Below are 24,602 nucleotides of genomic sequence, written 5' to 3' on the forward strand. Positions count from 1 at the left end.
GCCTCTCTCCCCCCACAACTCAACACCTGGAAACACATCTGGAGAACAAAGACTGAACTGGGGAGGAGGTCCCAGGCTGAAGGAGTCCCACCCTGTTTACAGAAGATCTGTAACCTGCTTGTATTATCTATCTGGGTGAGACACCACTTGATTCAAATCCTGTCTAGTTTATAGACCTCAGATTGTGATTTTACTTTTATTTCCTAGGTAACCAACTTTGATCTCTATGCCTGCTACTTAGAATCACTTAAAATCTATCTTTCTGTAGTTAATAAATCTGTTTTATATTTTACCTAAAACAGTGCATTTTGGTTGAAGTGCTTGGGAAATCTGTTCAGGTTGCAAGGGCTGGTGCACGTGCACTTTCCTTGCTAGAAATGGCAGACTGAGTAATGAATTTACACTGAATCATAGAATCATAGAATTCAAGATCAGAAGGGACCATTATGATCATCTAGTCTGACCTCCTGCAAGATGCAGGCCACATAAGCCGCTCCACCCACTCCTTTAGCAAGCGACCCCTGCCCCATGCTTCGGAGGAAGGCGAAAAACCTCCAGGGCCACTGCCAATCTTCCCTGGAGGAAAATTCCTTCCCGACCCCAAATATGGCGGTCATTACCTTCCCTGGTATTTACCCCTCTGATATATTTAAAGAGTGCAATCATATCTCCTCTTATCCTTCTTTTGGTTAAGGAAAACAAACCAAGCTCCTCAAGTCTCCTTCATACGACAGGCCTTCCATTCCTCGGATCATTCTAGTGGCCCTTCTTTGTACCTGTTCCAGCTTGAATTCATCCTTCTTAAACATGGGAGACCAAAACTGCACACAATGACCTCCAAATGAGGTCTCACCAACGCCTTATATAACGGGACTAGCACCTTCTTATCCATACCCTCTGGAAAAAGGTTATATCATATCATTGACCCATTGTACTATTTACCAGTGTGGCACTTAATTGACCTATTGACTAAGCCCGTTATCCTATCATACCATCTCCTCCATAAACTTATCTAGCTTAATCTTAAAGTCATGGAGGTCCTTCGCCCCCACTGTTTCCCTCGGTAGGCTGTTCCAGTATTGCACTCCCCTGATGGTTAGAAACCTTCGTCTAATTTCAAGCCTGAATTTCCTGACTGACAATTTATATCCGTTTGTCCTCGTGTCCACATTAGCACTGAGCTGAAATAATTCCTCTCCTTCCCTGGTATTTATCCCTCTGATATATTTAAAGAGTGCAATCATATCTCCTCTTATCCTTCTTTTGGTTAAGGAAAACAAACCGAGCTCCTCAAGTCTCCTTTCATACGACAGGCCTTCCATTCCTCGGATCATTCTAGTGGCCCTTCTTTGTACCCGTTCCAGTTTGAATTCATCCTTCTTAAACATGGGAGACCAAAACTGCACACAATACTCCAAATGAGGTCTCACCAACGCCTTATATAACGGGACTAGAACCTCCTTATCCCTACTAGAAATACCTCGCCTAATGCATCCCAAGACCGCATTGGCTTTTTTAACGGCCACATCAGATTGCCTACTCATAGTCATCCTACGATCAACCAGGACTCCTAGGTCCTTCTCCTCCTCCGTTACTTCCAACTGGTGCGTCCCCAGCTTGTAACTAAAATTCATGTTAGTCATCCCTAAATGCATAACCTTACACTTTTCACTATTGAATTTCATCCTGTTACTAATACTCCAGTTTACAAGGTCATCCAAATCTCCCTGGAGGATATCCCGATCCTTTTCCGAATTGGCAATACCTCCCAACTTGGTGTCATCCGCAAACTTTATCAGCCCACTCCTACTCTTGGTTCCCAGGTCAGCAATAAATAGATTGAATAAAATCGGACCCAAAACCGAACCTTGAGGAACTCCACTGGTAACCCCCCTCCAACCAAGGCTTCTGACCAGGGCAAGACAGTACAGCCCTGGGGGTCCTAGCCTGGGGAGCTGGGAGGAATTGGTTGGAGACTCTCTGTTGTTGGATCATTAGTGTCTGTCAAAAGCATTCATGTAACTCAGCTGGGTGTGTCCCTGCCTGTGGATGGCTGTGTGTGCGCAGTACCTGGAGAGGTTTGCAGTTTGTCACAGCATCACAGTGAGAGAGGAAACCCAGCTTGGTAAGACAAAGGGGTCAGTAGTACCCCAGTTCTAGATTGCATCCCAGGGAAGCCATCACAGGGGGGTGCAGAGTCTCTGAGCGGTGGTGGGGCTCCATACCTGGGCGATGTATTGCATGGGTGACTTGTGGAGCATCTCTGCCCAGTGGGAGGCATCCGGGAGGGTGTTGGGTGCATAGGGAAAGCCGGCCTCAGTCAGACACCTGCGGAGGCAACAGAGCCTGGCTCAGGGCGGGACCCAGGCTGCGCCTGGTACAGGGGGTGGGGAGGGTCTCAGCCCCAGGCACTCACCAGTCTGGGATGTCAGTGCCGCTGATCATGGAGGCCATGTTGACGACTGGGTTCCTTGCCACACAGGCCTGGTAGGTGCTCGGGTACTGGCCGATGAGGTGGCAAGCAAGGAAGCCCCCATGTGAGCCACCCACTACTGCCACCCGCGCTGAGTCTAGGGGCTCCTCCTGCAGCACCTGCTCCACGCAGTACTGCAATGGGATGAGATGGGCAGTGCCATGGGGCAGCCAGGGCTGTCTCAGGGAGGAGGAAGTCAGGCCTGGAAGGGGGCACCCAGGGTGGGCAGGGAGGGGGCAGACGGGAAGCGCTGGGATGGGGCCAGGACCTGACAGGCTGGCTGAGCCCACCTCTTACTACTAAGTTTCTGGGCGGCAGGTGCCCAGAGGGAACAGCCTGGTCCCCTGGCTGTGGGTCACACACTGTCCCAGCCCCTGTGGAGGAGGTTGGGGGGGCAACCACTACCTGTACGTCTTTGACATCCTGGCAGCCCACGTGGCCGGGCAGGGAGGCGACGCTGTCCTGGCCAAAGCCCAGCGAACCGCGGTAATTCACTGGGGAGAGAGTTCAGTGTGACGGGAGAGCCCCTTCCAGTCCCCCTGCGCAGGGATTCATGAAAGTACAGGGCTGGCTTGCCACAGCCAGCCCCCAGCCAGGCTCGGGGAGCAGGGTGCCTGCCAGGAGACCCCACCCCTTGCCAAGGGGCACCTGCAGGCCTTTGACGCAGGGAGAGGGGAGGAGCAGCCAAGTGCAGTGGGGCTGGGCCGGGCAGGGCACCCTCCTGTTGGCTGCCCCAGGGATGTTGATGGTGCCCGGGGCGCTGCCCCGAATGGCCATCCCCATGTTGGTGCTGCATTCTAGGAGCTCAGCCTCCCTGTGCCTCGGCCCAGCTGTGCCCTCAGCCCTCTCCAGGGGGCTCCAGGGCACCAGGGCTCCAGCCTTGGCCCAGCAATTCCTCCCCAGGGTTCAGTGCCCAGGGAACTGGCAGAGGCCGAGCACGGCCAGACCTAGGGCGCCCACAGCCACCACTTCACCAGGCCTTGGCTGCATTATGCCTGCCTCCTGTGGCTCCAGCAGGACTCACCCAGGAGCACGGCGAAGCCGATCCTGCAGAGCGCCGCAGGGTACAACATCCAGCTGGCCGTGCAGACGGAGTGTGGGCCTCCTGCAAGGTGAGGGCAGAGGAGTGAGGGGCTGGAGCATGGGGTAGAGCCCAGAGGGAAGGGGGTTGAAGGTAGTGTGTAGTGTAGTTGTTTGGACATGGTGTCTGGCAGGGAGGGGGAAGAGCTGGGTGAGCAAAGTGGTCATGCTGCTAGGCTCCCCCAACATACGACTGCCTTGAACAGGAGGCTTTCAGGGTAACATGGACTGGGGGGGGGGGGGGGGCGGCGGCTGGCCCCGCTCACTCCCTGAATGGCAAATGAATGACACTGTTGGCACGAGGGGCTGTCTGGGAACTGGGGACAAGACACGCTCAACAGGGCAACAGAGCTCTGGGGACCAGGGCAAAACTGGAAACTGAGACCCCCCAACCCTCCAAAACAATTACTACGGGGACAAAAAAAGAGTAAAAGAAGAGGGAAGGGGCTGTGGGATCGGGGGGCCCAGGCCTGTGGGGTGGCTGCGCTCCCCGTGGGGCTGAGTTTGGGGACCCAGGTCCACAGGGTGGCTGCACTCCCCGTGGGGCTGGGGGGTTGGGGAGGGCCCAGGCCTGTGGAGTGGCTGTGCTCCCTGTGGGGCTGAGGGGTCAGGGGCCCAGGCCTGTGGGGTGGCTGTGCTCCCCGTGGGTCTGTGGGGGTCTGAGAGCCCAGGTCGGTGAGGACGCGGTGCTCCCCATTGGGCTGGGGGGTTGGGAAGGGCCCAGGCCTGTGGGGTGGCTGCACTCCACGTGGGGCTGAGGGTTTGGGGGACCAGGACCATTGGGTGGCTGCACTCCCTGTGGGGCTGGGTGGGCTCTGCCCTGCATGCAGCCAGGGGACAGTTCTTGGTCCCACCTCTCCTGAGCTCTGTCCCTACCACGAAGGGTGCAGTATCCCCACCCTGACCCTGCTCCAGGCTCGGCCTAGCAGGTGCTGGTGGCCCACTGTGATGACGCCAGCTGTGCTGAGGGTGGGATCCTGGCCTGGGCCGGCAGGCATGTAGCTCCCTGCACTATTGATGGCAGGTGCCAAAGCCGAGCAGGGCTGCCACCCCATACGCCAGGCTGCAGTGCCTCACTCAGATCTGACCCAACCGCCTGCCATCCTCCTAGGGACCAGTGCAAGCTGCCTAGGGAAGGACTCTCCATGGACACGACCATCAGGGCAGAACCTTGCCCCCCCCCGACTCGAATCCAGAGGGACCCGCCTGTCAGCAGCTGGCACTGGTTGGGTTGGCGCTGCTCCCCTCCCCCTGCCATGGGGAAGTGGGGGAGGAAATGTGCTTGCCAATCAGCATCCAGTGAAGGGGCAGTGGCCTGCAGCCACCGTGACAACCTATGGCACAGGAGGACAGTTGGCCCCACGGCAGGAGGGGAACAGCTGCAGATTGGTGGGCATGGAGACACCCCCCCCCCCGAGCAAGGTGGAAGCACTGATGCGGGTCGAGGACAGCCAGATCTGATAGCACAACACTCAAAATTAGGCTTCAAAATTAGGCCTAATCAGATCTACACAGCCGGGGAAGGCAGGGGTCTTGGGGAGGGGCACACTGGGCAGGGGTCTCACCATGGGGCATGACCACCAGGGGCAGCTTCCTCGGCCCTAGCCCCTTGCTGGGCTGTAGCAGGATGGCTTCGAAATCGATACCCTCTGCAAAGGAAGAGTGTGATGTCAGCGCTGGAGCCAGCCCTCCAGGGCCTAGCCCCCAACCCCCGACGGCACTCACTGTACTTCGGGTTCTCCTGGTCCGGGGGGGGCTGCAGGGGCCGGATCACCCAGCTGATCTCCGGGATGGGGGTCACATCCTCCAGACACACCCAGTGCACCTGGGCCTCCCGCCCAGCCCTGGGGAGGAAGGCCACCTTCTGAGGGGGGAAAGAGCCCATCAGTGGCAGGTGCAGCATGCTCGGGAAGTAGGAACATGACCCTGCTGGGTGCGGGGGGGTGGGGTGGACAGGAGCTCGGGGGGCCTTTGCAGACATCTTCTGGCAGCATACGGGGAGGAAATGGCTGCAGCTGGCAAGGGGGATTGACAAGGAAAGACTGACAGCATTGAATGAGTAAGCAGCCTGCATGCAGCGCCAGTGACTGCAGCCCCCTGCTAGCCCAGCCTTGGGCTCCACCCTCCAGCTCTGCTGGTGCCCCTCACTCCTGTCCCACTGTCCCCTACTAGCCTAGCCTTGGACTCCACCCCCAGCTCTGCTGTTGCCCCTCACTCCTGCCCCACTGCTCCCTGCTAGCCCAGCGCCTGAGCAGGGAGATGCTTTGGGATGCTGGCTGGCGTGTGGTGTGGATGCAGCCAATACATTTTTATTCCTGAGTCTGCATGTGGGGTGACAGGTCATAGCACAGCCTCCCACTCCAGCCCATTCCCCCTTACCAATGTGGGGGGGCAGCTGGGGGTTGAGAACCTGGCCACCAGGAGATCCCGGTCAATGGTGAGCAGAGACCAGCTGCCCAGGGGGGCACCTGCAGAGGGACAGATGTCTAGGTCATGGTCTGGAGCTCACTGGAGGAGTCTGCGGGCAGCAGGGCTCCCAGCCCCTCCCACTGGGCAGCCAGGGACAGCGCGAGCAGAGCAGGCTGCTGGGTACTTACCTGTCGTCAGGGAGGTCACGCTGCCACCCAGCATCTCCACCACAAGCAACTCCTAGAGTGACACCAAGAGCTTTGTCAGAGCTGGGGCTGAGCCAGAGCCAGGGAGGGCCCAGCGCACCCCCAGTCTCTCTGCTCAGGGCTAGCCTAGGCCCCAGGCTCTGCGTATGCCTGCAGGCAGCATAGCTGTGGGGCTGCCCTGCCCCAGTCCCCCACCCCAGTACCTGTCGGCTGCGCTGAGCGGTGTCCAGGACGACCCTCTGGCTATCGGCTGCCCAGCACAGGCCCGGCAGCGCCGGGCAATAGATCCCTGTGAACGTTCCTGCAAGGAGAGGGCTCCAGGCTCAGCGCGCTGTCTTCTGCACACCAGCCAGGCTGACACAGGGCACACGCACCAATGGCCAGCAACAGGGAACCAAGCTTCCCACACAGCTCCTGTTCAGCTCCCTGCCCCCACAGCTCTGCCAGTGCCCCTCACTCCCAACCCGCAGCCCCCTGCCCCCCCAACCCTGCCGGTGCCGCTCACTCCCACCCCACAGCCCCTCCTGGTCCCAGCAGCCCTGGCCCCTCCTGAGCAGACAGCGCCACGTGCTAACTTTCACATGGGGAGAACGCCAGTCCCTCGGTGCCCAGCCTGCTTCATCATCCCGCTGCACAGCTCCTCCCTCATCCCCAGTGAACCTGGCTGGCTACTCACCCTGGCTGTGCCGGGGCATGACATCCAGCACGGTGGAGGTGATCTTCGTGTACCAGTCATACTGCAAGAGATGGCCGGGGGCACTCAGCATGGGACTCTGTTCTGCAATGCTGTCCCCTCCTTTCTGGGGGATCCAAGGCAGGGCTGGCAGCCGCTCATGGGGAGGCCCAGCACGCTGGGGAGCCTGCCCTGGGTTATCTAGACTCCAACAGGCCTCTCCCAGCTCCCCCCAGGCACCTGAGGAAGCAGCAGCACTGTGCGACGGGCACCATCTGGTGCCTTACTGGGGGGCAATAAGTGCGACCCTGTGGGGAGCAGGGGGCACCAGCAGAGCGAGCAGGGCCAGGCCCATGTATCAGGGTGACATGCCCAGGGAAGATGGTTCTCGTTGTGCCGCCATGGGCACAGACACTTGGCTATGGCAGCACTGGAGAAGCCCAAGCACCCAGCCTACGCAACGTGACCGATCACTGGTTCCCAGCAGGATGTGCCACTGGCGGACATGGCCCACACGGCCTTGGCTGGGTGGCAAAGAGCCTGACGCCCAACCCCTGGTACTGACTCCCCAGCCTGGTGGGACCCACTCACCACGCGGAGGCGGCTGCACTGCTGGTGGGGCCCGAGTACGCCATTCTCCAGGTACACGATGCGGCACTGGTCAGGGCTCAGGCGTGGGGACCACACAGCTTTGGTGTCATCTGACAGCAGCTCTGCAGTGGGATGGAAGGCCGGGAGAGGAGTGTGGGCACAGGCAGGATGGGGGCAGGTAGGGCGGAGGACGGGCAGGTGGGCAGGGTGGGGTAGGGCAGGGCAGGCCTCGGGCTGGATGGGGGCAAACGGGCAGGCAGCAGGCTGGGCAGGGGCATTGGAGCATGCAGACCGGGAAGCACACAGGCAGGGTGGGAGGCACACGGGCCAGGCACGGGCAGGACGGGGCACGTGGGTAGAGCGGGTACCACAGGCAGGGGGCATGTGGGCAGGGTGCAGGCAGAATGGGGGCACATGGCCAGAACGGGGACTGAATGCGCAGGGGGAGAACACAGGCAGGGCGGGGCATGGACACACCTGGAGGTACACGGGCAGGGTACAGGGAGGAAGGGGACACGTGGGCAGAACGAGGACCATGGGCAAGGCACGCAGGCAGGACAGAGTATGTGGGCAGAGCGGGGACTGTGGGCAGGGGGCACACGGGCATGGTGGAGAATGGGGAGAGCGGGAAGCACATGAGCAGGGCACAGGCAGGACGGGGACATGAGGGCAGGGCAGGGAACAGGCAGGATGGGGCAACGTGGGCAGGGCAGGGGGCATGTGGGCAGAGCGCACGTGGGCAGAGCAGGGGGCACGGGGGCAAGGCACCGCCAGGTTGAGGGGACGAGGGCAGGGGGCATGTGGGCAGAGCGGGGACCGCAGGCAGAACGGGGATCACGGGCAGGGCAGGGGGCACACGGGCAGGGCAGGGGGAGGACAGGGGCATGTGGGCAGAGTGGGGACTGCGGGCAGGGGGCACACAGGTAGGACAGAAGCACATGGGCAGTGTGGGGACCTCAGGTAGAGCGGGGGGCACCAGGGCAGTGCGCAGGCTGGATGGGGGCACATGGGCAGAACATGGACCGCAGACAGGACAGGGGGCATGCGGGTAGGATGTCGTCAGGTTGGGGGCATGTGGGCAGGGGGCACATGGGCACAGCGGGGACCATGGTCAGAGTGGGGGGCAGGCAGGCAGGGCACTGGCTCAGAAAGCAGCAGCAGCGACTCACCACACCTTGCTCCCGTCAAGTCCACATAGAACAGCGCTGACCTGGGAACCAGAACAGTGCAGCCGTCACTGCATGGGCTCCACAGCTGCCCAACCCTCCTGCCCTACACCCGATGGGAGCAGCCAGCCCCGCCCCCACTCCTGCCCCTGCTCCCAGCTGGCAGATCTGAGCTGCAGCTCCCCAGGCTGAGTCTGGCAGCCGCTGCCCCCCGCAGCCCCTCCCTTTGCAGTGGCCTCTTTCAGAGGCGACTGCAGCAGATGCCCGCAAGCTGGGGCCAGCTCTCGGAGCAGGGCTGGGTCAACCCCAGTCTGGCCCTCTGCCCTGGCAGAGCAGCCCCAGCCAGCAGGCGCCTCAAAGGGCATTTCTCTGAGAGGTCCCACTGGCCTAAGCTACCTGGATACGGCTCCACACCTGGACATGGGGAGGATCCTCTCCCCCGTGCCGGTCGCTCAGGCAGGGGCATCTGGCAGCAGCACAGGGCACTCACCTGCGGTTAGTGCAGTGCCGCAGGCCCAAGCGGAAGGGCTCATGCCACCAGCCTATGAACACCACACCCGTGTCACCAGGGGACCAGAAAGCCTGCAGGCAAAGTGGGAGAGCGCCAATGAGCAAGAGGGGCAGGGAAAGAGAAGGTGTGGGGAGAACCTGGTGGCGGGGGAAAATGTGTCAGAGGTGGCCCAAGAGCAGCTAGAAACTCTCCCACTCTGTTTAAGGGAATGAAGCCATGAGTGGTGCCCTCCGGAGAACCAAAGCATGGCCCCGCCCTGCTGGTTGGCGTCCTGGGGGGCAGATTCCCCTGCTGAGGCACATCAGCCCCTCATGGAAACTGGGTGACCTATGGGTGCTGGCAGGGGCAGCTGGCATGAGGGAACAGACAGAGAGGTATTTGGGGGCTGCTTTGGGCAGCTAGCAGGTGCCAGTCGGGCACTGCCAGTGCCTGGCTCCCCACACCCACGCTGACCTGCCCAGGGGAGATGTGCTCCGGGACACCCTCCAGCACCGAGACATTGCCACTCTCCACGTCCAGCACGCATAGGGCCGGGATGCTCTTGCCCACCAGCGCCTCGCCCCAGTCATCGTGGTACACGAACTGCTCCCCCTGGAACACAGAGCCATGAGTGTCCCCTCCCCTGACCCCCAGCCCTCCTGCTTTCTGCAGCAGGATAGCCCTGTGCCTCAGACCCAGGGCCGATCTGGCTCTAATTGCATTGCCAGAGCCCACAGGACAGCCATCCCCTGCCCCACAGGCCCAGCATCCCCAAGGGAAAGCAGGGCACAGTACTCAGTGGCAGAGTCAGGAATTGCTCTGAATCCCTGCTCAGGTCCCTAGCACCATGCCTGGATTTCCAGCAGGTTGTGGGGGTGGGGCGAGTGGCCCACCCACAGCTCCAACTCGGGACCTCCAGCTACGCCCCACACACCTTGACAGCCTTGTCGCGTCTCTCATCAGCACAGCCGCTGCTCAGCTCCGAGGCTCTGCTCTGGAAGAAGGACTCGGCCTTGGGCCGTTTCCTCTCGGCCACGTAAAGCAGGTGAGTCTCCGAGTGCGACCAGGACAAGCAGCCAAACTGATCTGGGGAAGTGCTGGTCAGACCCTATGGGGCGGCACAGCCCAGTGCCCCCACCATGGGCCCTGGGGACACCCTTCGCCACCCTCCCCACGCCCAGCCAGATGGCTGTGGGGCCTCCTTCACTGCCCTCCCCACGCCCGGAGAGCCATCCTCCATCCTGCCCCACGCCACAGCCCCAACCCCTCCCACAATTCAGGGAAAAGGCGGATCTGTGGGGACCCAGCCTCACCATCCTCATAGACATTGCCATGCTTCTCCAGCACCGTCAGGTTGATGCTCTTCACCTTGCGATTCTGATCCCAGATCTGGGGGAACAAAGACATCAGGGGCCAGGCCCCAGGACTGTGGGGTCATAGAGCAGATGGCAGGGGAATGGCAGCACAGGGCAGGGAGAACAGGCAGCTGTGCTAGGTATTGCTGGCAACAGCTGCCAGCTGGGGTGGCAGTTTGCCTGGCTGCAGAGTGGGAAGCAGGGCCCACCTTGCACTGGCTTGCTCCATCCACGAAGGGAAGGAGTGGGCTGGCCATGGCTCTGTCCATCCTGATCCACACCAGCCCGGGATCCCACGAGGATCAGGTCTGCTGGCCGGGCCCCAGTGTGCCATGAGCAGTGCCTGGTAAATGCTGAGGGGAGAGCCACAGGGATTCCCACCCCAGCGGCCTGCTGGAACTACAGAGAAGTTCTGAGGAGGGGCCGTCAGCAGTAGAGGCTGACCTCTTCCTTGAGTCCCGAGCACGGTCAGGCCAGGGAGGGACCTCAGCCCCAGACAGCAAGGATGCTGAGGGCTGCCCTCACTCTGCCCAGGGCTTTTCCCACAGCACCAGCAGCTCCAGACTCCTACTGACTCACCTCAAGGAACTGCTTCTCCTCGCCTTTGCCAGGGCTGGCTTTCCGCAAAACGGCCTTAAGTGCCCCACTGGGAGATTCCCTGCTCAGCTGCCTGCAGGGGGAGACAGGCTGGAGTGGGCCTGGGGGCATGGCGTGGCTTGGGGACAGGAGACACACGGCCAGGGCTCAGGGAGTCCATAGGATCCTAGACCCACATGTGCTAACCCACCCCCACAGGGGTGCTGGGAGGGGTGGAGCTGGGGCTTGTTGTGATAATTTGGCCTGCAATTGACCCTGACTGTGAGCTCAGTCGTGCAGGAGAGTGAATGTTCCCAAGCTGTCACAGTGACCTGTCATCCAAAACGGTGCAAGAAAATATGTACAAAAGTCCCCAAAGGACTGGGTGTTCTGGTCACACCTGGTAACTACGAGGAGGAGGGGACCAGAAATCAGTGGACCAAACCTGGTGTTGGAAATTTGGCCTAATTGGTGGTCAATGGGCTATTCTACCCCTCAGACTTGGGGGAAAATGAGGTGTCAGAGTTCTAGAACAAATTGATAAACTAAACACCAAGACCAGATGGTATTCACCCAAGAGTTCTGAAGGAACTCAAATGTGAAATTGCAGGACTACTAACTGTAGTCTGTAACCTATCATTTAAACCAGCGTCTGTACCAAATGACTGGAGGATAGCTAACGTGACGGCAATTTTTAAAATCGGCTCCAGAGGTGACCCTGGCAAATACAGGCCAGTAAGCCTGACCTCAGTACCGGGCAAACTGGTTGAACATGATTTGTTGGGGAATAGTCAACATGTTTTTTGTAAAGAGAAATCATGCCTCACCAATCTACTAGAATTCTCTGAGGGAGTCAACAAGCACATGGACAAGGGGGATCCAGTCGATATAGTGTATTTAGATTTTCAGAAAGCCTTTGACAAGGTCCCTCACCAAAGGCTATTAAGCAAAGTAAGAAGTCATGGGATAAGAGGGAAAGTCCTCTCATGGATTGGTAACTGGTTAAAAGATAGGAAAACAAAGGGTAGGAATAAATGGCCAGTTTTCAGAATGGAAAGAGATAAACAGTGGTATCCCCCAGGGGTTTGTACTGGCTCCAGTGCTATTCAACATATTCATAAATGATCTGGGGAAAGGGGCAAAGAGTGAGGTGACAAAATTTGCAGATGATACAAAACTACTCAAGATAGTTAAGTCCCAGGCAGACTATGAAGAGCTACAAAAGGATCTTGCTGAACTGAGTGACTGGGCAACAAAATGGCAGATAGTATCAGAGTGGTACCATGTTAGTCTGTATCTACAAAACAATGAGGAGTCCAGTGGCACCTTAAAGACTAACAGATTTATTTGGGCATAAGCTTTTGTGGGTAAAAAACCCACTTCTTCAGATGCATGGAGTGAAAATTGCAGATACAGACATAAATATATATTGGCACATGAAGAGAAGGGAGTTACCTTACAAGTGGAGAACCAGTGTTGAAGGCCAATTCAGTCAGGGTGCATGTAGTCCACTCCCAATAAATGATGAGGGAGTTACCAAGAGAGGGAAAACTGCTTTTGTAATGAGCCAGCCACTCCCAGTCCCTTTCAAGCCCAAATTAATGGCGTTAAGTTTGCAAATGAATTGTAGCTCTGCAGTTTCTCTTTAAAGTCTGTTTTTGAAGTTTTTTTTGTTGAAGAATGGCTACTTTTAAATCTATTAGCCTGGTCTACACTAGGCGTTTAAACCGGTTTTAGGAGCGTAAAACCGATTTAACGCCACACCCGTCCACACTAAGAGGCCCTTTATATCGGTATAAAGGGCTCTTTAAACTGGTTTCTGTACTCCTCCCTAACGAGAGGAGTAGCGCTAATATCGGAATTACCATATCGGATTAGGGTTAGTGTGGCCGCAGATCGACAGTATTGGCCTCCGGGCGGTATCCCACAGTGCACCACTGACCACTCTGGACAGCAATCTGAACTCGTATGCAGTGGCCAGGTAGACCGGAAAAGCCCTGCGAACTTTTGAATATTTCCTGTTTGCCCAGCGTGGAGCTCCGATCAGCACGTGTGGTGTTGCAGTTAAAAATCAAAATAAAGAAAGAGCTCCCGCATGGACGATGCGGACGTGATCGCTGTAAGGGCAGGCAAATCTGTTCTATCAGCGCTCCGTTACAGAAGATGAAATTCAAAATCATTTTTAAAAAATCTCCAGACAGACGCCATAGCAGGGGCTCAGCGCACTGCTGCGTGACAAACGTAACGGAAAGCCCAAGAATCAAATGGACGCTCATGGACTGGAGGACTCAAGCTATCCCACAGTTCCTGCAGTCTTGAAAAGTATTTGCATTCTTGGCTGAGCTCCAAATGCTTCTAGGGTCAAACACAGTGTCCGCGGTGGGTCAGGGCATAGCTCGGCAATTTACGCACCCCCCCACCCACCCCCAGAAGTGAAAGGGAAAGCAATCCTCTCTTGACTCTTTAACATGTCACCCTATCTTTACTGAATGCTGCAGATAGACCCGATGCTGCAGCACTCAACACCAACATCCTTGCTCCCCCCCGCCATGGGTGGCTGATGGTGCAATACGACTGGTATCCGTCCTCGTCATCAGCCTATTGGCACATGGGGCAGTGCAAAAGGACTGGTAACCATGCTGACTAGCATCGGTGAGGTCTATCAAGGGTGCCTGGCCCTAATTTTTCATGGTAGATGGTACAGTATGGCTGATAACCATCATCGTCATAGCAACAGGGGGCTGAGTTCTGTCAGCCCCCACCCTTCATGTGTAAAAAAAAAGATTCAATTGCCCCTGGACTAGCAGAGGGATGCTGGGCTCCTCTGCTCCACACTCCTTACTGTCCTGTCTGGACTATCATAGCAGCTGGAGGCTGCCTTCCACTCATTTCTCACTAACAAGTCAGTGTGTCTTATTCCTGCATTCTTTATTACTTCATCACACAAGTGGGGGGACAATGCTACAGTAGCCCAGGAAGGCTGGGGGAAGAACGGAATAAACAGGTGGGGTTGTTGCATGCGCACCCCCTGTGAATAGCATACAGCTCATAATTTCTGAAGGATCTGACACAGAGCAGCTGCACTCTCTGATACAGTGGTTCTCTAGTACACTTGCCCATATTCTAGCCAGGACTGATTCTATTTTTAGATACCAAAAAGGAGGGATTGACTCTGGGAGTCATTCCCAATTTTGGCTTTTGCGCCCCTGGCTAAGAGCAGCCAGGGGCACTTATGACAGCAGCAAATGGTGCAAAACGACTGGTAGCCATGCTCATCTTTTTACCAATTTATGGATTGGTAGATGGTGCAGTATGGCTGATAACCATCTCTGCTGTCATGCAAAAGCAAAAGCATGCTGCTGTGTAGCGCTGCTGAATCGCCTCTGTCAGCGGCATCTAGTACACATACGGTGACAGTCACAAAACGCAAAACAGGCTCCATGATTGCCATGCTATGGCATCTGCCAGGGCAATCCAGGGAAAAAAGGCGCGAAATGCTTGTCTGCCGTTGCTTTCCCAGAGGAAGGAGTGACTGACGACATTTACCCAGAACCACCCGCGACAATGATTTTTGCCCCATCAGGCACTGGGATCTCAACCCGGAAATTCCAAGGGGCGGGGGAGGCTGCGGGAACTATGGGATAGCTACGGAATAGCTACCCACAGTGCAACGCTCCAGAAGTCGATGCTAGCCTCGGACCGTGGACGCACACCACCGATTTAATGTGTTTAGTGTGGCCGCGCGCACTCGATTTTATACAATCTGTTTTACAAAACCGGTTTATGCAAATTCGGAATAGTCCCGTAGTGTAGACGTACCCATGTTGAGGGAGATTGAAGTGTTCTCCTACTGGCTTTTGTATGTTACCATTCCTGATGTCTGATTTGTGTCCATTTATTTTTTTATGTAGAAGACTGTCCAGTTTGGCCAATGTACATGGCAGAGGGGCATTGCTGGCACATATCTATTAGATGTGCAGGTGAATGAGCCCCTGATGGTGTGGCTGGTATGGTTGAATGAGCCCTATGATGGTGTCGCTAGAGTAGATATGGGGACAGAGAAAGCAATGGGGTTTCTTACAGGGATTGGTTCCTGGGTTAGCGTTTCTGTGGTGTGGTGGGTAGTTGCTAGTTAGTATTTGCTTCAGGTTGGGGGGCTGTCTGTAAGCACGGATTGGCCTGCCTTCCAAGGCATGCGAGAGTGGAGGATCATTTTCCAGGATATGTTATAGATCGTTGATGATGCGCTGGAGACGTTTTAGCCAGGGGCTATACATGATGGCCACTGGTGTTCTTTATTTTCTTTGTTGGGCCTGTCCTATAGTAGGTGACTTCTGGATACCCGTCTTGCTCTGTCAATCTGTTTCCTCATTTCCCCAGGTGGGTACTGTAGTTTTAAGAATCATAGAATCTCAGGGTTGGAAGGGACCTCAGGAGGACATCTAGTCCAACCCCCTGCTCAAAGCAGGACCAAACCCAACTAAATCATCCCAGCCAGGGCTTTGTCAAGCCTGACCTTAAAAACCTCTAAGGAAGGAGATTCCACCACCTCCCTAGGTAACCCATTCCAGTTCTTCACCACCCAACTAGTGAAAAAGTTTTTCCTCATGTCCAACCTAAACCTCCCCCTCTGCAACTTGAGACCATTACTCCTTGTTCTGTCATCAGGTACCACTGAGAACAGTCTCGATCCATCCTCTTTGGAACCCCCTTTCAGGTAGTTGAAAGCAGCTATCAAATCCCACCTCATTCTTCTCTTCTGCAGACTAAACAATCCCAGTTCCCTCAGCCTCTCCTCATAAGTCATGTGCTCCAGCCCCCTAATCATTTTTGTTGCCCTCCGCTGGACTCTGTCCAATTTATCCACATCCTTCTTGTAGTGTGGGGCCCAAAACTGGACACAGTACTCCAAATGAGGCCTCACCAGTGCTGAATAGAGGAGAATGATCACATCCCTTGATCTGCTGGAAATGCCCCTACTTATACAACCCAAAATGCCATTAGCCTTCTTGGCAACAAGGGCACACTGTTGACTCATATTCAGCTTTTCGTCCACCGTAACCCCTAGGTCCTTTTCTGTAGAACTGCTGCCCAGCCATTCGGTCCCTAGTCTGTAGCAGTGCATGGGATTCTTCCGTCCTAAGTGCAGGACTCTGCACTTGTCCTTGTTGAACCTCATCAGATTTCTTTTGGCCCAATCCTCTAATTTGTCTAGGTCCCTCTGTATCCTATCCCTACCCTCCAGCGAATCAACCACTCCTCCCAGTTTAGTGTCATCTGCAAACTTGCTAAGGGTGCAGTCCACACCATCCTCCAGATCATTAATGAAGATATTGAACAAAACCGGCCCAAGCACCGACCCTTGGGGCACTCCACTTGATACCGGCTGCCAACTAGACATGGAACCATTGATCACTACTGTTTGAGCCCAACCATCTAGCCAGTTTTCTATCCACCTTACCGTCCATTCATCCAGCCCAGACTTCTTTAACTTGCTGGCAAGAATACTGTGGGAGACTGTATCAAAAGCTTTGCTAAAGTCCAGAAATAGCACATCCACTGCTTTCCCCTCATCCACAGAGACGGTTATCTCATCATAGAAGGCAATTAGGTTAGTCAGGCATGATTTGCCCTTGGTGAATCCATGCTGACTGTTCCTGATCACTTTCCCCTCCTTTAAGTGGTTCAGGATTGATTCCTTGAGGACCTGTTCCATGATTTTTCCAGGGACTGAGGTGAGACTGACTAGCCTGTAGTTCCCTGGATCTTCTTTCTTCCCTTTTTTAAAGAAGGGCACTACATTAGCTTTTTTCCAGTCATCCGGGACCTCCCCCGATCGCCATGATTTTTCAAAGATAATGGCCAATGGCTCTGCAATCTCATCGGCCAACTCCTTTAGCACCCTCGGATGCAGTGCATCCGGCCCCATGGACTTGTGCTCGTCCAGCTTTTCTAAATAGTCCCAAACTACTTCTTTCTCCACAGAGAGCTGGTCACCTCCTCCCCATACCATGCTGCAGAGTGCAGCTGTCTGGGAGCTGACCTTGTCTGTGAAGACAGAGGCAAAAAAAGCATTGAGTACACTAGCTTTCTCCACATCCTCTGTCACTAGGTTCCCTCCCTCATTCAGCAAGGGGCCCACACTTTCCTTGACTTTCTTCTTGTTGCTAACATACCTGAAAAAACCCTTCTTGTTACTCCTAACATCTCCGGCTAGCTGCAACTCCAAGTGTGATTTGGCCTTCCTAATTTCACTCCTGCATGCCTGAACAATACTTTTATACTCCTCCCTGGTTATTTGTCCAATCTTCCACTTCTTGTAAGCTGTTTTTTTGTGTTTAAGACAAGCAAGGATTTCACTGTTAAGCCAAGCTGGTCGCCTGCCATATTTACTTTTCTTCCTACACATCGGGATGGTTTGTTCCTGCAACCTCAATAAGGATTCTTTAAAATACAGCCAGCTTTCCTTGAGAGAGGAAAAGGTTCAGAAAAGAGAAACAAAAATGATTAGGGGGTGGAATGGCTGCCATATCAGGTTAATAAGATTGGGACTTTCCATCTTGGAAAAAAGAGGACTAAGGGGGGGGATATGATAGAGGTCTATAAAATCATGACTGGTGTGGAGAAAGTAAATAAGGAAGTGTTATTTATTCCTTCTCATAACACAAGAACTAGGGGTCACCAAATGAAATTAATAGACAGCAGGTTTAAAATACAGCCATGCTTGAGAGATCTTGTAGGTGTTTGTCTCTCTCTGAGGGATTGGATCAAATGCAGTTTTATCTTAGGGCTTGGCTGTAGACAATGGATTGTGTGATGTGTCTTGGATGGAAGCTGGAGGCATGCAAGGTGTAGGGTGGTATTTATGTGACTATCACTTATTTTCACTTTAGTGTCCAGGAAGTGGATCTCTTATGTGGACTGGCCCAGGCTGAGGTTGATGGTGGGGTGGAAATTGTTGAAATCCAGGTGGAATCCATATGATGAAGATGTCATCAATGTAGAAGAGGGGCAGTAGGGGACGAGAGCTGAGGAACTCCCTTCTCTTCATGTGCCAATATATTCTCTACATGTGCCAATATATATTTATGCTTGTATCTGCAATTTTCACTCCATGCATCTGGAGAAGTGGGGTTTTTACCCACAAAAGCTTATGCCCAAATAAATCTGTTAATCTTTAAGGTGCCACTGGACTCCTTGTTGTTAAAATGACAGATGAAATTTGATGTTGATAAATGCAAAGTAATGCACATTGGAAAACATAATCCCAACTATACACATAAAATGATGGGTCTAAATTAGCTATTATCACTCAAGAAACATGTTGGATTGATAGTTTTCTGAAAACATCCACTCAATGTGCAGCGGCAGTCAAAAAAGCAAACAGAATCTTGGGAATCATTAAGATGAAAACAAACAAAAGGAAGTATTTTTTCCACACAACGCAGTCAGTCTGTGGAACTGCATGTCAGAGGATGTTGTGAAGGCCAAGACTATAACAGGGTTCAAAAGAGAAGTAGATAAATCCATGGAGGATAGGTCCATCAATGGCTATATGCCAGGATGGGCAGAGATGGTGTCCCTAGCCTGTTTGCCAGAAGCTGGGAACGGGCGACAGGGAATGGATCACTTGATGATTATCTGTTCTGTTTATTTCCTCTGGGATACCTGGCATTGGTCACTGTCAGAAGACAGGATACTGGGCTAAATGGACCTTTGGTCTGACCCAGTATGGCCGTTCTTATGAAATTAGCTGGAGCAGCAACTGTCTGGTGACAACCACTGCAGCGAGCTTCACCATCGTGGCTGGGTTGCCTTGGAACCGGGCCTTCCTCCTCCTCCTCCTCCTGAGAGCTGTCCTGACCAGACCAGGCCAGGCCAAAGAGAGGGACCAAGAGGCCAGCACCACCTCCACTGGCTTCGGCTGAATCGCAACCCCCATCTGGGACGTGAGACTTTGTCCCTCCCTCATTCCCCCATGTGGCCTTTGCCCTCCCCACCTTTTTTCTCTTTCCTAGCCTTTTCTGTTTTCTTCCTATTTAACAAGAGTGTGGCTGAGCCAGCCATGCCTGCATACATCTCTACCCCAATATAACCGCAACCCAATATAACACAAATTCGGATATAATGTGGTAAAGCAGTGCTCCAGGGAGGCGGGGCTGCATACTCTGGCGGACCAAAGCAAGTTCGATATAATGCAGTTTCACCTATAACGCGGTAAGATTTTTTTGCTCCCGAGGACAGCGTTATATAGAGGTAGAGATGTATTTTGCAACACCACTGTAAGCCCGTGATTGATCGGCAGCAAAAAGCACTGTGTCAAATCGCCTCTTGCTAGGACAAGTTTGCCAGTTCTCAGCATGGCTGATCAGAGCATGGGCTGGGCCTGGGTTTCTTCAGCAGTGAGGCTGCAATGAAGTCAGCCCCAGAGACAAATGCTGAATCTCTCTTTTTGTCTTTCTTTTCTGCTCTATCTTTGGTGTGTTGGGCTTGTCGTCTTCTTAGCAAACAGGATCAGACTTGAGCAGCAGCAGCAGTTACCCTAGTCCATCTCAGCTCACTGCTTCTCTTTTCCCCAAATGCAGTTATTTGCCAGCTATAACCCTGTCTACAAGACTGTCTGGCACGGGGAGGCCCCTCCTGCCAACGGGAAAGGGAACATGGGTTGTTGTTACAATGAAAGCCTGACTGAATGCTTTCCATTTCAAAAACTTCAGCTGGTTTCCCTTCCTTCCTGGATGTTCAGTAAAAGTTAAAGGGGTGTTTGCTGGGCTGTTTGCCCTGGAACTATGCAAGTGGAGGTCTCCAGATCCTAAAGCCCAGGCCATGGTTAACACAGTTTACTGTTGGCCAGGGACTGGGTCATATGAACCCTTCGGCTCCTATATTCCATCTAAACACACACCAGGACATAAGAACATAAGAAAGGCCGTACCGGGTCAGACCAAAGGTCCATCTAGCCCAGTATCTGTCTACCGACAGTGGCCAATGCCAGGTGCCCGAGGGAGTGAACCTAACAGGCAATGATCAAGTGATCTCTCTCCTGCCATCCATCTCCATCCTCTGACGAACAGAGGCTAGGGACACCATTCTTACCCATCCTGGCTAATAGCCATTTATGGACTTAGCCACCATGAATTTATCCAGTCCCCTTTTAAACATTGTTATAGTCCTAGCCTTCACAACCTCCTCAGGTAAGGAGTTCCACAAGTTGACTGTGCGCTGCGTGAAGAAGAACTTCCTTTTATTTGTTTTAAACCTGCTGCCTATTAATTTCATTTGGTGACCCCTAGTTCTTGTATTATGGGAATAAGTAAATAACTTTTCCTTATCCACTTTCTCAACATCACTCATGATTTTATATACCTCTATCATGTCCCCCCTTAGTCTCCTCTTTTCCAAACTGAAGAGTCCTAGCCTCTTTAATCTTTCCTCATATGGGACCCTCTCTAAACCCCTAATCATTTTAGTTGCTCTTTTCTGAACCTTTTCTAGTGCTAGAATATCTTTTTTGAGGTGAGGAGACCACATCTGTACACAGTATTCGAGATGTGGGCGTACCATGGATTTATATAAGGGCAATAATATATTCTCAGTCTTATTCTCTATCCCCTTTTTAATGATTCCTAACATCCTGTTTGCTTTTTTGACCGCCTCTGCACACTGCGTGGACATCTTCAGAGAACTATCCATGATGACTCCAAGATCTTTTTCCTGACTCGTTGTAGCTAAATTAGCCCCCATCATGTTGTATGTATAGTTGGGGTTATTTTTTCCAATGTGCATTACTTTACATTTATCCACATTAAATTTCATTTGCCATTTTGTTGCCCAATCACTTAGTTTTGTGAGATCTTTTTGAAGTTCTTCACAATCTGCTTTGGTCTTAACTATCTTGAGTAGTTTAGTATCATCTGCAAACTTTGCCACCTCACTGTTTACCCCTTTCTCCAGATCATTTATGAATAAATTGAATAGGATTGGTCCTAGGACTGACCCTTGGGGAACACCACTAGTTACCCCTCTCCATTCTGAGAATTTACCATTAATTCCTACCCTTTGTTCCCTGTCCTTTAACCAGTTCTCAATCCATGAAAGGACCTTTCCTTTTATCCCATGACAGCTTAATTTGCGTCAGAGCCTTTGGTGAGGGACCTTGTCAAAGGCTTTCTGGAAATCTAAGTACACTATGTCCACCGGATCCCCCTTCTCCACATGTTTGTTGACCCCTTCAAAGAACTCTAATAGATTAGTAAGACACGATTTCCCTTTACAGAAACCATGTTGACACAGCACAATGGAGAGGTGCTCCCAGCAGGTGCAGCAAAAGGCAGGGACAGCAGGCCTGGCACCTGGAGCTCCCCATTGCAAAGTTGGAGAAGCAGCGGGCACAGGGGGCCTGAGGTGGCCCAGATGCCTCCTCCAGGAGGCGGGAGCAGGTGCAGCCAAGAGCCCCGCCCTCTGCTAGTGGTCTTTCGCAGGCAACTCAGCCTGGAGCCCCCCCAAGGACACAGGGGAGGGGCAGCTGCAGGGAGGGAGCAGGACAGTGTAGTGGAACACTCTGCCTCCCCAGCCAGCAGCCTGGGAGCTAGGGGTGATTCATGGCTACACGTAAGGCCCCCAGGACATCCCACCCTCCACACTCTGAGCAGGGGGCCAGGTGCAGAGCCACACTTTGGTTCTGTCCCTCCTGCTGGAGCCCCCTGGCAGGAGGCAACGCAGCCCAAGCTCTTCCCCAGCTGCCCACATCCCACGGCACGGCAGCCCCCACCTCCCGCCCAGCCATGCCCACACTGGGCAGCCAGCCAAGCCAGCCAACAATGCAGCTGCCCTCTGCTCCTAGGGCCCCTCTAGCAGAGCTGTGGGGATGGCGATGGGCACATGGTGGGCACTAGCAAAGGCACAGGGCGGAGACACTCACTCTCCCTTGATCTCACTGCAGGTGCCCGAGGGGCCAGAGTACACGATGGCCTGGCTGTCATGGAAGATGAGGTATTGGCGGCAGAACTTCACGCTCTCAGCTCTCTCCAGGTCCTGCTGAGACCACTCTGGAAGGAGAGGGCAGTCAGCTGCTGCCTGCACCGGGCCAGCACCGCTCCCCTCTTCTTTGGCCTTAGAGCAAAGATACCAGATGGGATGGCCCGTGTGCAGAGCAGGGTACCTTGCCTGCCTGCACTCCTGGCACTCTCTGTGCTACCTGGAAGCAAGCTGGGCTTGAGGCAACAGCTTAGGGCTCAGGAGATCTGGGTTAAGCCCTAGCTCTGTGCGATCCTGGCCCAGTCCCTTATGGCTTGATGGTCAAGTATACTTAGTGCTTTGCAGCTGGGATGGGGGACACCTCTGAAAACCAGCTGTCACTGTCTGTGCCTCAGCTCCCCAGCTGGCACATGGGGACTGCAGTCTAGCTTCTGTTGCAGGGAGCTGGGGCCAGCCCCACCTGGGCACACTTCTCCCACCTCTCCAGTTGGAGAAAGGGATCAAAGTCACGTGGCAATGGGCAGGTCCCATCGTTCAGTCAGGCCTCTGAGTAGAGAGAAGACAGAAGTCTGGAGAGCCAGGAGCAGTGACTCAGTAAGCAGGACTGGCCAGACCGGGGAAGCCACACAGAAGGCCGTAGAACCCTTAACTGGGGAAGGCAAGGGCTGGATGCTGCTGTGACAAGTGGAGGGAGTTGCAGCGTCTCTGCTGACTGTAAGAGAGGGGGCTGCAGGTAACAGACAGGCAGCACAGTGCTCTCTGCTACAACAGAGCATCCCATCATGCACTGCTTCTTCTGCTGGAGCCAGCTGCAGGGATGGGAGGGCTGAGCCCAAGCCCAGGGAACCTGCCCAGGGGGTGCCGTGCTGATCCGACAGAACCCAACTGCCACAAATCCCTTCACACGCGTGAAGAGCCCCAAGCGGGGTCTTGGTGTGGTTTCCGCTGAGACTGACATATGGCAAGCAGACCGTCTGAGCACATTACCTCCCCAGTGCCTCACCTCAGAGATGAGGGACCTAGGGGGCCTCCCATGGCGAGGCCGAACCAGACCTAGGAACAATGCAGCTGCCCTCTGCTCCTGGGGCCCCTCTGCCCCCAGCCCTCCCTGCACTGGGACAGAGGGGCCCTGGAACGCGCAGGGCGCAGCGGAGTCAGTACCTGTATAGACATTGCAGTATTTGCCCCCATACTGAGTGGTGACCTCGGGCCCGATGCAGGCACTGCAGAGCGAGGGGCACTGGCTGAGCTCGCGGTACAGCGCTGCTATCTCTTCCGGGCTCCTCAGCACCTGCGCAGGAAAAGCCCGTCAGCATAGGGAGGATGGCAGCGGGCGCCGAGCCAGGCACCGCTCAGGGAAGGACCAGGGCAGCGGGGCGCATGCGGAGTTCGCCGGCAAGGAGCGCTGGGCTCAAGGGTCAGAGCTCGGCATGCCGGAGGTGCAGGGACGGGGAACAGAGCCGGGGGGGGAGGGGGGGGACTGTGTGCGCAGGAAGAGGTCATGGCCCTGGGGGTCACACGGAGGTCACGGCGGGGGTGGAGCTTTCGCCCCCAGTCCCTGCATCCCCCTCTCCCCCCGCCTGGCTGCCAACCAAGGCCTCTCCCGCGGGGCACTATGGGAAGGCGGCGGACCCAGGCCCTCACCGGTGACTCCATGTCGCTGACGCTAGTCCGGACGCTGGGGGTCCTGACGCGACACTTCCGGACCGGGGTGCGGGGCCTCCACTGGCCAGGGTCCGGCCCCGCCCCAAGAGCGCTGCTCGGGCAGGGTCGGGCGTGTCCCTCTGCGGCTACCGTCCAGCCGCGCCCCCGTTACTCGGCAACAACGAGATCGTGCGCTGTCCCCATTTGTGGGCAGCGGGCCGGACCTGGCTCCGGAGCGAGCCCCAGGCGTGGCGATGAACGGAACGCGGTCGCCCTGCGGAGCCCAGAGACCAGCCGGGGGAGCGGGGCTAGGCGCTGGAGGCAGGGCCGGGTGCGGGGCGGTGGCTGGGAGCAGAACTGGAGGCGGGGCCGGGCCGGGGACTGAGGGGGCAGAACTGGAGGCGCGGCGAGGCGCTGGCCGCTAGCGGGTTCCGGCGTTGGGGCGGCCCCGAGGTGGGAGCTACTCGCGCACGCATCTTCTCGGCCCGACGAGCCCGCAGGGGGTCGCCCGACTCACTGTTCTCCCGTGCCCTCGGGGTTTCGGGCTGCGACTCCGGACCTCCCCCCTGTAGTGTCAGCCGGTCTCTGCCCTCCTGGCCCAGCCTACGAGCGAAGCTGCCCCGGCAGCAGGACGGGTCACACTCTGGGAGCCCAACACCCCCAGGTCCGGCTCAGCCCTAGACAGTCCCAGTTCTGTGCTGCCCGTGGCGACGCCGGGCAAGGCCTGGGCTGGCTGGGACGGTCTCCAAAGTCCGCTGGTTCTTGGCACCAGAGCACTGCTAACCATAGGCGGCAGGTTTGTATAATTTTTGGTGGGGCCCAAAATGGTGGGCCCCCCCCCGCTCCCGCCCTGTAAGCCGATATAAAATGAAGCTACAACACGTCAGTGCCACAAGATTACAAGGGTCAATTAAAAGTGGAAAGTCAGAAGCAGCACTTGCCTACTTCAATATACAGTATTA

General features: G+C 55.2%; 1 protein-coding gene across 5 annotated transcripts in view; it reads right to left on the reverse strand.

The window, feature by feature from the left end:
- The window catches only part of APEH (acylaminoacyl-peptide hydrolase), a 30,491-nt gene extending 6,496 nt beyond the window's left edge, over positions 1-23,995 (reverse strand). The window contains exons 1-20 of one of the 5 annotated variants that reach the window (XR_005583026.1): positions 23,641-23,995; positions 23,158-23,287; positions 21,941-22,067; positions 11,023-11,113; positions 10,402-10,477; positions 10,023-10,174; positions 9,563-9,700; positions 9,089-9,180; positions 8,602-8,642; positions 7,433-7,554; positions 6,845-6,968; positions 6,372-6,469; positions 6,151-6,202; positions 5,933-6,021; positions 5,279-5,417; positions 5,119-5,202; positions 3,498-3,578; positions 2,879-2,967; positions 2,417-2,607; positions 2,226-2,328 (exon numbers count right to left, since the gene is read on the reverse strand). Coding sequence is in view for 4 of the 5 variants with exons in the window: in XM_039482384.1 (XP_039338318.1) it covers positions 2,226-2,328; positions 2,417-2,607; positions 2,879-2,967; positions 3,498-3,578; positions 5,119-5,202; positions 5,279-5,417; positions 5,933-6,021; positions 6,151-6,202; positions 6,372-6,469; positions 6,845-6,968; positions 7,433-7,554; positions 8,602-8,642; positions 9,089-9,180; positions 9,563-9,700; positions 10,023-10,174; positions 10,402-10,477; positions 11,023-11,113; positions 21,941-22,067; positions 23,158-23,287; positions 23,641-23,652 (2,031 nt within the window). In the remaining variant the exon portion in view is untranslated. Of the gene's footprint in view, positions 1-2,225; positions 2,329-2,416; positions 2,608-2,878; positions 2,968-3,497; positions 3,579-5,118; positions 5,203-5,278; positions 5,418-5,932; positions 6,022-6,150; positions 6,203-6,371; positions 6,470-6,844; positions 6,969-7,432; positions 7,555-8,601; positions 8,643-9,088; positions 9,181-9,562; positions 9,701-10,022; positions 10,175-10,401; positions 10,478-11,022; positions 11,114-21,940; positions 22,132-23,157; positions 23,487-23,640 lie in introns of those variants that run through there. The other 4 variants (XM_039482385.1, XM_039482384.1, XM_039482387.1 and 1 more) reach the window with 4 other exon arrangements.
- Positions 23,996-24,602: the final 607 nt, after the last annotated feature.

Source organism: Mauremys reevesii, linkage group 7 (assembly GCF_016161935.1).
Source record: "Mauremys reevesii isolate NIE-2019 linkage group 7, ASM1616193v1, whole genome shotgun sequence".
NCBI classification, from domain to species: domain Eukaryota; kingdom Metazoa; phylum Chordata; order Testudines; family Geoemydidae; genus Mauremys; species Mauremys reevesii.